We start from the raw sequence: 14,281 nt of genomic DNA, 5'->3' as shown, positions 1-14,281 counted from the left end.
TCATTTTTATCAACAAGACTATGTTACCAATGTAACTGACTAGATTTGTCGCTTGGATGGAGAGAAAATCTGATTCTCCAGCTTCTATACCCTGTGTTCTGGAGTATTTAATGTGTGTCAAGTCTGAAGGATTGTCTAATCCTTCTTTTAACAGTTCACTTGGCTGCTATTTCAGCTTACGGTGATTTGATTGAGGGTAGATTGTTGTTTGTACATGATTCCGTCAAAAGGTTTATGAAGGGGATGTCTAACATATGTCCTGCTTCAAGGGATCTTGTCCCATCTTGAGTCCTTAATTTGGTATTATCTATATAAGGTCACCCCTTTGAACCCAAATTAGAATGTTCATTATTTTATTTATTGGTTAAAGGAGGGCTTAATCACTGTTACATCAGCCAGAAGAGTGAATGAACTACATGCTTTAGTGGCTGACCTGCCATTTACTAGTCTTCACAGAGACAAAGTGGTTCTTAGACCTGATCCTAGGTTTTTTACTAAAAGTAGTGTTTGAATTTCACATCAGTCAGATAACTAATTTGCCAGTTTTCTTTCCCAACCTTCATGCTAGTAAAGTAGAGCCTGCGTTGTAAGACAACCTGTTAGGTTGTAAGACCACTGTTGCTTACTATTTAGATAGAACTAAGAGTTTAAGGATGTCATCCAGACTGCTTCTTATGCTAAGATTCATATGGGTCATAGCTTGTCTGCTCAGTCTGTTTCCAGATGGTGTAAGCGATGAATTGTACGATGTTTGAGTTAGCACAAGTTCCTGAACTGCCTGTAATATCTGTGCACCTTCCCCTCTTTCTCAGAGACCTATCCTGGTCTTCTGGGTTGGCAGTGAAAGGAACTGAGGCGCCCTTGGAATGTTCAGAGACATTGAGGAGAGGAGTAGGAGGTGGTGCACATGCACTCTAGCAGGCACGGCTTGGAGAAGGTTCTACCATAAAGCGCCACCAGGCAGGTCAGTATCCATAAGTGTGGATATGCAGAGTCATCGAAAAGAGCTCCAGTTCCAAGTAACCTTCATTTTGCATCTGTAGATCAAAGGATTAGCATTCCTAGTACTTTGGGGCCCTGATCTTGGTTGGAGCCTCCTGTAATATAAAGACGACAAGATTGTGGATGCGGTGCTGTCTTTTATTGGCCCAATTTCTGTGTGAAACAAGCGTTTGAGGTCCACCGAGCTCTTCTTCAATTTTTTGTAAGCTTGAAAGCTCTTTCTCACCAGCAGAAGCTGGTCCAATCCAAGATATTACTTCACCCAACATGTCTCTGATATCCTGGGTCCAACACAGCTACAACAACATTGCATAAGATAATATTGAGAGAGTTTCTATGGGTTGAGTGGATAAGTCTTGGGTCCAACAGCAAAGATCAGGGCTCTACCACAAACCTCCTCAGTGATCTTTTAAGTCATTTATATTCTGTTTACCCCATCTAGAAAGTGGACTCGTGCACATTCCCCTTCGGCCAACAGGGAATGTAGGAGGCAAGTATCTCAGCCTGGGTTGGAGGCTCCTAAGAATATTCTCTCACTTGGTTTTCTCCCTGCTTTCATTGACAGAATTGTGTCTGAGTTTTCAAATAGGTGGCAGTTTCTTAAACTCTTGACTATTCTGCCCTTGAAAACTTTTCTCTTTCATAAGCCCGCATCAGTCCACCTGATTCAAATTGTGTGGTGTAATGTGACTCTCTGTTGGTCTGAAAGAGGGATGTGAACATGCAGTACTGCTAAAATCTCAAATGAAGAGGGAGCCATTTTGGAATTGTTTTCTCTGAAAACCATTTAATTGATCAAGTATGCAGGGCATTTGCTTGTTAGACTTGGTACTAAAAATTTGAAAGCATGAGGCTATTTGTGTTTGGAATTACAAGAGCAGCTTTATAAATGGACTGGCATCCATGGCACCTTACCAGTCATCTTTCCATAAGAAACCACCTCCCTCTGTAGAGAACTCTGCCTAGAACTCTGGTGCTGCAGCATCGCAAATGCTGTCATGTCCTATTGAGCGAGAGGAAGATCTGCTAGCCATTGGCTATAGCGGGACCCTTATTTTCTTTCTAAACTTCAGCCAGCTGATGATCTCTCATACAATGAATGATTCTACTTCCACTGAAGTTAGTGACCAAAAAATGACATTGAAATTAGTGGGAGTAAAACTGGGTCCAAGAGTCTCTCCAACAAAAATGAATAGCGTTAACTTATTTCCTTCAAATGCAGCTGAGTCACAAGTTTCAAAGTATAGTGACAAGATGGTCAGTTTGAAGAGTGGTGAAGTCACTTTTGAGCTACAGCGGGACACAGAAATGTTACAGCAAAAGTCTGAAATCAGGGTAATTTTTGTAATAACCTGTTTGAATTAACCTCAGACTTGGCAGAAACCGTCTCCTGTGCATTCCAAGCAAATCCGGACATTTTTAGGACAAACACATTTTCCGAACTCGTGTTTCAAAGAGTGTTAGTGTACAGATTTGTGTAAGGAGGACGTGGGCTGGACTGAGCCTCAGGAGAGCTGGGTACAGTTCCAACGCTCATAGACTTCCTATGCCATTGGACAAGTTGCTTGGACCTTACCGTCCCTGGGCTTCAGGTCCCTATCGGTAAAAGAGGAATAGCACTCCCCTGCCTCCACAGGGGTCATTGTTTGTGAGGCCCTCAGATACGGCAGTAATGGGAGCCATCTAAGCACCTAGAGAGAGCTAGGTAGTAGCTGTCTGCATGGAAAGGTGGTTTCTCCATCAGACTAACAGCACTTTGGAAGGGTTTAAAAATTCTGTTCTACCAGTGGGCTGCTGAGTCATGACAATTCCCCTTCTATTACCCAAAGCCTCATCCCTGTGGGACAGCTGGAATACATAGCTGCTCGCCAAGGGTCAGTTTCAAAAGCCTCTAACACTCTGGGGTGTTGTAGGCATGGCAGAATTAGCAGCAGAGGCTACCCCAGGAAGGTTGCAGCCCATGGCTGTAACTTTTTATGGGAGCTATGGCATATCTGTACAAGAGGCTGTCCTCAAAGGCTCCAGACCACACAGCTCCCCATACCTCTAACAGTCCCTTGGACATGCACTGACTTGGGAGCACTTGAGATATGGAATTACTGCCTAAATTCCACCAGTCCAAACTGTAGTGACCACAGATGCACCAGCCCTGGGAATTAGGAGCCTACTCTTGGGGTGCAGGATCTCTGCAGGAATCCAAACATCCTGGAGAAGAGGTGGCTCCTGTCTGTGCTTTGGGCATAGGTGTTCTAGAAGATGGCTCTGATTCAGTCGGGTCACAGTTTCACATAGACAACCAGTGAGAGATAGGTTCTCTTCAGTGATGAGAAGCTATGGAGGTGGGGCAGTGGAACCTGGCTCACCCAATAGGTCCTAAGTTTCAACCTGAGGGAGAAGGAAGAACATGAACCCAGCCAAGTCCAGCCCAGTGGTGATACCCCCCAGGTGTGGCATCTATGTCAAGCAGATCACTTTTTGTGGATCACCCCAAGAGGACTCTGGCTGCCATGCCTCTGAACATAGCTTCTCTTTCTGCAGCCCTCTGCTGATGGAGGTCTGTCTTATCCTCTGGGAAAGGACTATCATGTATATCTCCTATGGTAGGGTCTTGACAAACCTTTGGAGAGAGACGGATTCCAGGGTCTTCATGTCTCCACATGGATCAGGACAAGACTGGGTGCACTCACGTTAAGAGACGACCAGGGCCCATTCCATCAGGTGGACTCTTCTGTGCATTCTGACCCTGGCTCACTATCTGTGGGGGACTGGTCCTCACATAAGTTACCTGTATGAGGCCATCAGTCCTGGCTGTACTGTGACTGGACTCATGTTGCTAGCGCAGTCCTAGCAGAGTTTTTCCCAGAGGAGTACAGAGTTTTCTTCTTAGTCTATGAACCAATTTCCAATGCTCTGCTTGTGCACTATTCTATTTAGGATGTTTAGCAACAGCCAGTCTTGTTCTCAGGCTTGGAGCTGGGGCTTGGCTTAGGGTCAATGTGCATCAAAACCTCTTGGCTGCTCAGAAATGGTCAAAGGTGGGGAATAAAGCTTGTGACCTGGTGTGCAGCAGCTGTAACGCATCCCTCCCAGGTGATTGGGTTGCCTTTTGGCTGTGAGGGCTAACAGGGCTGCCCTTAGTGAAGTCAACTGTAAAATCCCTGCTGTGATGTCTGGCTACTATTTCAACTTTCCATACTGTAGCCAGCCAGCCCTGATTGCCCAGCTACTTGTCATCTGAGTTGTAAGGTGCTTATTGAAGAGCCCAGTGTGATGGGGATATGGATGCAGCCCATGCAAAGTGTCCGAAAGCTCAGCCTGAGCTTCTTGATACTTCACAACTCAAATGTCTAATGAGGTAGGTTTTCTTCGGTGTCACTGTCCTTGGCTCAGAGGGACCTTCCTCCCCTCCACTGGACTCCATGGAGATACTGCTATGCTGGCCTCCTCCAACATTCCTTCTTGCAGTAGTGACCACTTCACCTCTGTGGATTGTCCTGCAGTGTTGTTCCCATCTCTGTGAGGTCCTTCTCCACAAATTAATAGCAAAGGGCCCCTCACTTGTGATGTGGCGCTGTCTACGCTAAACCTTTTAGAAGGGCCAGTGTTTGTACAGGCCCATGTGGGAGGATCTTTCCATACTATGAGTGGACTCACCTTAGGTGGGTAACTTCTGTATGCGGGTGGCATCTGAGACCAAGACAGAGGCTCAAACTGTGGCTGGGAGAAACCACTGCACTTTGATGGCAACTGTTTAGAAAGGAGCAACCCCTATGAAAATGAGGTTGAAGCAAGATCCCAAACGGGAATAAGGGATTGAGATACAAGCGGAAGATAAGACGAGCAGAAAACACTTCATCCACCCTTTGTTTACCCTCTCCCGAACATTGACTTTATTCCCTGTGAATTGCTGCTCGCTGGTAGGAGTCCCTGTTTGCAGTAAACATATAAGTGTTCCTAGACTCAGATCTGTGCCCCCCTTTTGATCACTATGGCTCACACCCTCATTTCTGCTGTGAAAAGCTGGCAGGCTTGACACCAGAGAACAACGTCCTCATTCATTCACTGTTTGCAGTAGGAACTGACTAGAACCACCCTTGTACTTTCCGACCTGCTCCTTAGTGTGGGGGTGGTTCAGGGTTTTTGGCTGTCACCTTACAAGCGTGTTAGAACTTCCAGGCGGTCTGGAAACCTGTGCGTCAGGATCAAATCATTCCCCAAACGTTTGAGTGTAACCAAGTAAAGGAAACCTTTCTGCGATTCACTAAAGCAAACAAGCCTTTCCCAGCAATTGTTGCAACCTAACTATGCCTACCATGTGCTGTCAGGAATCAGAGAATGAAACTGGCAACGAGTGAGGGAAAGCAAAGCAGCCATGGCCAAGCTAAGCAAGAGAGAAACATAACACAATAATTATTGGGGTGGGCATTACTGCCAGAGCAAAGGAAACCTGGTTACTGCACCTATAATCACCCTTTAATTAACTCTCCCAATACCCCTTGGCAGAAGGGGAGACAACCCTAGCCCAGGTCTACAGGCAGAGTGTGATGTGGCAGAACTGGGCTCCACCTGCATCTCTCCCCCGCCCCCCCCATCCGTGTGCATGCCTGGTGGCTGAAGCTGGGTCAGAAATGGGTCAGGGGGGCTGGTTGCTATGAAAGTGCACCCCTCCCCCTTGGCAGAACAGGAATGACAGGTGGGTAAGCCAGCCCTAAGGAGCAGAGACAGGTAAGTGCTAGAGGGCCTCCTGGGGCAGGGAAAGGCAGTCAATTCCCAACTCTATCTGGGGGGACTGCAGGGGAATGGTGCAAGCTGGCTCCAGAGCTGGTTCTCCGCAAAGCTGCTGCCATGCTTGGTGGGGGAGGGAGCCAGGATCCAGTGAGGGTCAGGCACAGTATCTGTAGCGAGAGGGCCCCGATCCAGTGCGTGAGACTGCAGGATGTCATGGCTGCTACAGGGAGAGCTTCAAGATTGGCCCGTGCTCCAACCAGCTCATTAACCCTGCCCTGACTGTCCTTGTGGGTGGGGGCCAGCTGGGTATGTTTATTGGTCTGTCTGTAACCACAGCATAGCTTGCCTGTGCCCATGGATATTTCAGCCATGAAGGTACAGTAATCGCTGGGAACAGCTTCCTGGAACTAGGGCTGTAGGGGGAGAGAAAAGAAGGGGGCTGGAACCTAGGGAAGGAAATGGGGTACCTCAGTGGGTGCTGGGGAAGGGGGCAAGAATAGGCAGAGACAATGTCTAGCCTCAGCAGGATAGAAGGGATGCCCTACTGGAGGGGATGGGGCAGGGACAGACACAGCAGTGGGCAGCAACTGGCCCCTTTGCACCTGGGCCCCAGGCTGTACCCCCTCTTTCCCTGTAAAAGCAGGAGAGGAACCCAGCTGTGCCCCACCCCTAAGCTTGTTCCACCTTGTGGTAGGAGGCTGGAATCACCTGAGCAGCTCTGCTCCCTGCCTGAATGGGGTTGGGGCAAGGTAAGGGTGACCCTATGGGTCGGTAGCTATATCAGGGAGTGGGAGTCAGGACTCCTGGGTTCTATGCTGGCCTATTCCACAGCTGGCCTGCGTGACTTTGGCCACATTATCATTATGTCTCACTTTCCCAAGCAAGCACTTTAATACTTGGGGGCAGAAGGCCAGGGCTGCATTGGCCTTACAGGTCTCATGAGGGAAGAGTTGTTACATTGCTCCAGGGCACTGCCCATCCTTCTGCTTCCTGTACAGTAACCGGAGCTTGCTGTCTCTTTGGGCTCTCCCATCTATGCAGTTACCTAGGCCCTTCCCCCACACAGGCCCTGCTGCTGGGGCAAAATTCCCCAGCTACCCTCTCCTGCCGGGGAAGCCATCTGCCATCTCCTAGATCCTGCAGTAGGGTGGGATGGCAAAGGCTTGAGCCTCCTCCAAGACAGCAGCAGTCAGTTCAGCCAGGCCCTGGAGCGGGGAGGCTTGGGTCTGCGTGAAGGAATTGGATCCAGGCTGCACAGTGGTATTTTGCAGGAGGCCTGGTGAACACAGACAGCATCTGCTTCAAGGGAGTGGATGACCAGGGAAGAGGCGAAGACGCCCCCCCACAAGTGCTGGGGAGAGGCTGAGCTGGGGTAGATTTCTGGCCACTGCTGCCTTCTGAGGTTGCAGCACCTGACCCACATTGCCTCCTGGTGGGAATGGCTCACAGCTGGCCCCAGTCTGTCATCACCACCACTAGGAGGCAGGTGTGCATGCACTGCCCCAGCAGGCGTCCAGCTTAACCCTGCAGGCTGTGCGGGGACAGGGTGGGTGGAGCCACCACTGCAGGAGAGGACCACCACGAAGGGTTAAAGCTCCTCCTGCTTGAATGCCCCATGTATGGCAAGGCACATGGTTCCTGTAGGAAGGCAGCAGCTGCTGCTTCATGGAGATGGACTGTGCTTGGCTCACACCTACAGGGCAGAAGGCACATTCTCCCTCCCACAACAAAAACCCAGGAGCAGCAGTGGTGACACCTCCCCCTGCCCTGCAGCTGGCACAGAAGAGGGGCACAGGCAGCTTTGAGGAGCAGCGAGGAAGCCCAGTCCAGAGAGAGGGGGCCAAAACCTGCTGGGACAGGGGATCCCCACCCTAGGAGAGCTCCCCTGGTCCATGCAAGATGCTCCATGCAGAGGGTGCTGTGAGCTTGTTCTGCTTCAGGCTAGTGCAGGGGATTCCACCTCCCCGTGATGTAAAACACGTGGCCCCCTGAGAACCACTGGGAGTCAAGCTCTGAGGAGCAGCCTAGAGCTGCCAGGCCTCCACGCTGAAGCAGTTCCCCACAGGAGGAGGAAGGGAACTAGAACCACTGGTTAAGGCACCAGCCACGTTGCCCCCTTAACAGGAAGGGAGGCAGCTCAGACCCTGGCTGGGGCAGGAGGGTTCCTAGGGGACACGCATGGACTCGAACTGACTCTGCTGCTGAAGGTAGTGAATGCCCAGCTGCCCGTGTAGGAACAGCATCCTCCTGCCCTGGGCACTGCAGCACCGTGGGGCTTATTTAGTGAGGGTAATGGCTCCTGCTGGCCTGTTAGGCCAGTGATCCCAGCTGGCCTGGGCAGCAGAAAAACAACCGGCTGTCCCTCACCCCCCTGAGGCTTGAGCCGTTAGCTCCTGGCAGCCATGATAGAGACAGAGCCCTGCAGCAGAGCTGCCTGGCTGAACCCAGGAGTCTGCTCCCCATTGCCCTGTCAGGATTGGGCCTAATTAACATCATGGAGAATTGTGAGCCAAACACCTGCCCCCTTAGGGAATAGACTCAGCCCCTTCCTCCCACTCTGCTCCAGCCAACCAGGAGGCTAAGCTCTGCCCATCCAGCCTGTTATCTGCTTCCCGCAGCCCAGGTCCCTGCTGGAATCAGTTTCCTCAAGGCTCACTCTGCTGGTGACTGGGCCAGCACCCGCTCTGCCCTGCTGCCCTGGCCCAGGAGTGGGGAGCAAAGGCCTACCCAGACCCAGGCAGCAAGCAGGACACTTTCACAGAACCACCGGTGTCTCCTCCAAGCAGAGATTTAATTAAAACGCGAATAAAAAAAGAGCCTCTGGTACTGAGAGGATTATTTGGTATAAAAGGGATGCGCAAGCCTTAAAGGCAGCAGCCAGTGCCCCCCTCTCCAGCTGAGTCTGTGCTCCCACCAGGCTGATGCCCTGGGATATCTGTACACACTGGGGCCCCCGGTGGGGCAGCCCAGTTCCCCCCTGCGAGCTGCTCTGGGGTAGTTCCTAATGTCGCCTCCAGCGTCGCTCGCCCCAGCGCTCAGCAAGTCGATGATGGGTGTCTCCCTGGAGTGATCCCAGTGCCACGGTCAGATTCAGTGCCTCACCGGAGGCTGCTGCTGCTGCTGGCTTGGGAGCTGCCCACGCCTGGGTGCTCTGGGCTGTGCCGGTTCTAAGTCAGACAGATAGACAGACCAACCCCTGTGAGGATTCACAGTGGGGCTATGGGGGTTGTGAGTCAAGACAGGAGTCCTCAGCCCAGGGACCAATCAGAGCAAAGGGGGAATGAATTTTGGAGTCAGATTTTTGGCCTCAGAAATCCCATTTTGGGGGCTGGAAAACACTATGTGTACCCACTTGTCCCCCAACAGCATGTGATTTCCACAGGAAATGTCAGTTTCCTACTAAAACACGCCCAATATTTCAATCTGCAAATGCAGCTTTGGTGTCTCATGGAAGCTGTAGTTCAGGTGCTCCGTGTCTCCATTCCTCTCTCTCTAGGCCAGGCTCCCTAGCCAGACTAAATCTCCCATGGTGCACCATGGCCAGGGACTCTCGTTGATTAGGAAAGTGGAGCATTATGGGAGATTTCAGAGTAGCAGCCGTGTTAGTCTGTATTCGCAAAAAGAAAAGGAGTACCCGTGGCACCTTAGAGACTAACAAATTTATTAGAGCATAAGCTTTCGTGAGCTACAGCTCACTTCATCGGATGCATTTGGTGGAAAAAGCAGAGGAGAGATTTATATACACACACACAGAGAACATGAAACAATGGGTTTATCATACACACTGTAAGGAGAGTGATCACTTAAGATCACTCCTCTGTTTTTTCCACCAAATGCATCCGATGAAGTGAGCTGTAGCTCACGAAAGCTTATGCTCTAATAAATTTGTTAGTCTCTAAGGTGCCACAAGTACTCCTTTTCTTTTTGCGAATACAGACTAACACGGCTGCTACTCTGAAACCTGTCATTATGCAAGAATATCAGAGGAACAGTGGGGGGTGGGGTGGGAGGGAGAAATACCATGGGGAAATAGTTTTACTTTGTGTAATGACTCATCCATTCCCAGTCTCTATTCAAGCCTAAGTTAATTGTATCCAGTTTGCAAATTAATTCCAATTCAGCAGTCTCTCGTTGGAGTCTGTTTTTGAAGCTTTTTTGTTGAAGGATAGCCACTCTTAGGTCTGTGATCGAGTGACCAGAGAGATTGAAGTGTTCTCCAACTGGTTTTTGAATGTTATAAATCAGCTTCAAATCGCGGCACTGCGATGGGTACCCGCATGGCCCCACAGTATGCCAACATTTTTATGGCTGACTTAGAACAACGCTTCCTCAGCTCTCGTCCCCTAATGCCCCTACTCTATTTGCGCTACATTGATGACATCATCATCTGGACCCATGGAAAAGAAGCTCTTGAGGAATTCCACCATGATTTCAACAATTTCCATCCTACCATCAACCTCAGCCTGGACCAGTCCACACAAGAGATCCACTTCCTGGACACTACGGTGCTAATAAGCGACGGTCACATAAACACCACCCTATATCGGAAACCTACTGACCGCTATTCCTACCTACATGCCTCTAGCTTTCATCCAGATCATACCACTCGATCCACTGTCTACAGCCAAGCGCTACGATATAACCGCATTTGCTCCAACCCCTCAGACAGAGACAAACACCTACAAGATCTCTATCATGCATTCCTACAACTACAATACCCACCTGCTGAAGTGAAGAAACAGATTGACAGAGCCTGAAGAGTACCCAGAAGTCACCTACTACAGGACAGGCTCAACAAAGAAAACAACAGAACGCCACTAGCCATCACCTTCAGCCCCCAACTAAAACCTCTCCAACGCATCATCAAGGATCTACAACCTATCCTGAAGGACGACTCATCACTCTCACAGATCTTGGGAGACAGACCAGTCCTTGCTTACAGACAGCCCCCCAATCTGAAGCAAATACTCACCAGCAACCACACACCACACAACAGAACCACTAACCCAGGAACCTATCCTTGCAACAAAGCCCGTTGCCAACTCTGTCCACATATCTATTCAGGGGACACCATCATAGGGCCTAATCACATCAGCCACACTATCAGAGGCTCGTTCACCTGCGCATCTACCAATGTGATATATGCCATCATGTGCCAGCAATGCCCCTCTGCCATGTACATTGGCCAAACTGGACAGTCTCTACGTAAAAGAATGAATGGACACAAATCAGACGTCAAGAATTATAACATTCAAAAACCAGTTGGAGAACACTTCAATCTCTCTGGTCACTCGATCACAGACCTAAGAGTGGCTATACTTCAACAAAAAAGCTTCAAAAACAGACTCCAACGAGAGACTGCTGAATTGGAATTAATTTGCAAACTGGATACAATTAACTTAGGCTTGAATAGAGACTGGGAATGGATGAGTCATTACACAAAGTAAAACTATTTCCCCATGGTATTTCTTCCTCCCACCCCACCCCCCACTGTTCCTCTGATATTCTTGTTAACTGCTGGAATTAGCCTACCTTGCTTGTCACCATGAAAGGTTTTCCTCCTTTCCCCCCCCTGCTGCTGGTGATGGCTTATCTTAAGTGATCACTCTCCTTACAGTGTGTATGATAAACCATTGTTTCATGTTCTCTCTCTCTCTCTCTCTCCCCGTGTGTGTGTGTCCTCTGCTTTTTCCACCAAATGCATCCGATGAAGTGAGCTGTAGCTCACGAAAGCTTATGCTCTAATAAATTTGTTAGTCTCTAAGGTGCCACGGGTACTCCTTTTCTTATTATGGGAGATGTAGACTAATCAAGAAGCCTGCCCTATAGAAAAGGCAGCATGAGGCACCTGAACTACAATTCCCAGGAGTCACCACAGCAGCATTTCTTAAATCAAAAATCTTTGAGTCTTGAGTTTCCAAAAAACTACCCCCTGCCCCCCCAGGGAGGGGTCACACCCACACAGTCCCCACCCCAACATCCAACCCCCCTGCCCCACTCTCCCCAGGGAGGGGTCACACCCACACACAGTGCCCACCCACCTCTGAGGGGGTCTGTCTTTTTCTCTCTCTCTCTCTCTCTCTCTCTCTCACACACACACACACACACACACTTTTTCAGAGGACAAAAGCCTATTTTTCTGCCCGCTCTAGGTGGGACCACATGGATCACCAGTGGCATCCAAATCTCATCTCTCCAGGGCCTTTACGTTAGAACAGAGGCTCCAGAGCAGGGGATAACAAAGAGAGGATTGGATACATTCCAAGTCCTGTCCCTCCCCAGTAAGGTGAGCATAGCCAGGCTGGTGGGAAAGCGAACCAGGAGTTCTTCCCCCTTCCTGCCACATACCTTCTTTTTCTTCTTCTCTTTCTTCTTCCTCTTCCGCTCCGGATCCTCCTCCTTTTTCTTCTTCTTCTTCTTGTGGTCGGAGTCTGAGGGGGTTTCTGCAAAGAGAGCCACAGATCTGCATTCAAGTGAGTCACAAGATGGGAGACGGTTGCCCTAGCCATGACGTTACTGGGACCTGGTGAAGATTTGGGGGGTGCTGTTCTATGTCTGGGAGAGGGGATTCCTGGATTTGTGGAGTGCAGCCTTTACCTGGGGGAACAGGATCCTGGGTGCGGCTCTGCTTGTGCTTGTGTTTATTTTTCTTCTTGGGTGGCTGGATATGCATCAAGCGACATTGTTCTGGCAACTGGAAGAGACAAAGATTAGGGTAGGTGGGGGTGGTGGAGTTTCTCCAATCATCATCTCTCTTCCCACTACATATCACCTGTTAACCAGCAAGGGTGTTTTGTTTTCTCAGCAGACCTCTCTGCCTTATCTCCCCCAACCCAAACCTCAGAGTCCCCCCTTCCCTGACCCCCACCCCAAAGCTGCCCTCCCACTCCCAGCAGCTCAGGGGGAAGCTCACCGGCCCAGCATGCAGGCGGAAGCCAGTCAACATGGTGCCAGTGATGGGGTTGAAGGAGCTGCTGCAGATGGGTGGCTTTTCAATAAGGGAGCGCAGGCTGCTGTTGTCATGCGAGCCTGGCAAGTCGATCATCCCTGGCAGGTCAGGCAGGAAGTTGCTCAGCTTCTCCTTCACCTTCTTGCCACAGAATTTGTTATAAGAGTGTTCCAGGTTGTAGTGTGTGATCAGGTTGGTGCTGCCCGTCAGTTCCATGTTGCCTGGGAAGGAATCAGGAGAGCAGCGCTTTACACTGACACCCAGCCTTGCTGAAGGCAGCGTGATGGAGCAGTCTGCACACAGGACTGGGAGCCAGGATTCCTGGCTTCCCTTCCCAGCTCTGCCACTGACTTCCCCTCTGGCCTGGAGCAAATTCACTTCAGCTCTCTTCAGCTGCAAGCTGGGGCTGGCACTTGCGTAGCCCAGCAAGGCTGTGAGGCTTCGTTAATGTCTGTGGAGCACTGGCTACAGCAGAGTGCAACTGAGCCCGGACTGCTCAACAGCAGATGGAGATACCCACCGCTAAGGCCAGCCCAGGGCCTGAACGACGGAGACTCGTGTGTCCGGCCGGCGACGGCGGAGAGGAGACGGGATTTAACCCCACAAAACGGCACCTGGGCTGCATGCCACAGATCACGGACCAGACCCGGGGGAGCCTAAACGAGCAGCCAGGGCCTTGGGTCTGTGCAGGTGAGACTACAGCATGCCCCGCTCGGCCCCCTCCCTGCTGAGCCCTCCCCACCACCAGCACTGGCCCGGGGGGCAGAGGATTATAGGAAATGGCTAATGCTGGGGGAGCCTGCTCCCAACTGGGTCCGCGCTACCCCCCAAACTTTATCCTTCCCGTTAGCTACAAGACTCCACCTCCCCGACCCTTTACAAACCTCTTATTCCATCCTTATTGGCTCTCAGAGCTGCCAATCCACGCATTCATACACGCTCGCGTCCCACCCCGCAGGCTTCTGCATTCCCCACTGCCAGAAGGAGCTGGCCATCCAAACGGGCCCCCAAATCCCGCCTCCCCTGGCCCGTCTGTTCTGCCTATTGGGCTGGCGAAAGCAGCCCCAGCCACTGATAGGTGGCGAGAGAGGCCAATCAGACGCGTCTGAGCAATGCGATTGGCCAGCCCCTTCTCGGCCGCCCCCAGGAGCTCGATTGGCCGAGTACCTGGTAGCTCCCGCATCAGGTAGAAGGGGCCGCTGGCGGCCGCGGCCTTCCGGGCGGCGTCCTCCGCGGTCTGGGGGGTGGCGGCTGCGGGGGGTGGCCCGGCGCCGGGACCCCCCGGCTTCCCCGGCCCGAAGCCCAGCGCGGTAGCCGCGGCGGGAGCTGGCGGCTCGGCCCCTCCGAAGAGAGCAGAGAAATTCTCCATCATCCCAGCATGCCCCGCGCGTTCTCCTCCCATTGGCCTGGTTGCGCGGGGACAGGACCGTCCGCCTCGTTCTCATTGGAGGCTGGTCCATCGTCGACGTGTCTTTGATTGGTTCGTTTCCTTTTCACCCCGCCCAATAGGATAACGTCCCTGCGTGTCTCTGATTGGACAAAAAGGCCCATTGACGCAGCCCTGACGTGACGGGTTGTTTCCCTTGCGCTCCAGGACGATAC

General features: G+C 51.2%; 1 protein-coding gene across 2 annotated transcripts; it reads right to left on the bottom strand.

Moving 5' to 3' along the window:
* Positions 1 to 8,502: 8,502 nt before the first annotated feature.
* MED19 (mediator complex subunit 19) lies at positions 8,503 to 14,081 on the bottom strand. Of its 2 annotated transcripts, none has more exons than XM_043516014.1 (5): positions 13,847 to 14,081; positions 12,644 to 12,900; positions 12,328 to 12,424; positions 12,079 to 12,193; positions 8,503 to 8,897 (listed from the first exon to the last, which is right to left on the bottom strand). In XM_043516014.1, exons 1-5 carry the CDS (start codon positions 14,079 to 14,081, stop codon positions 8,732 to 8,734), a joined length of 870 nt encoding a protein of 289 aa, XP_043371949.1. In that variant the 3' UTR covers positions 8,503 to 8,731. The 2 variants fall into 2 exon arrangements, with proteins under 2 accessions (XP_043371949.1, XP_038261415.1); XM_038405487.2 differs by having other exon boundaries at positions 12,079 to 12,173.
* Between the last annotated feature and the right edge of the window lie 200 nt (positions 14,082 to 14,281).

The sequence above is a fragment of the Dermochelys coriacea genome, chromosome 6 (genome assembly GCF_009764565.3).
Source record: "Dermochelys coriacea isolate rDerCor1 chromosome 6, rDerCor1.pri.v4, whole genome shotgun sequence".
NCBI lineage: Eukaryota > Metazoa > Chordata > Testudines > Dermochelyidae > Dermochelys > Dermochelys coriacea.
Note: the sequence above shows the minus strand (reverse complement) of the source record. Positions and strands in the feature narration are given on the sequence as shown.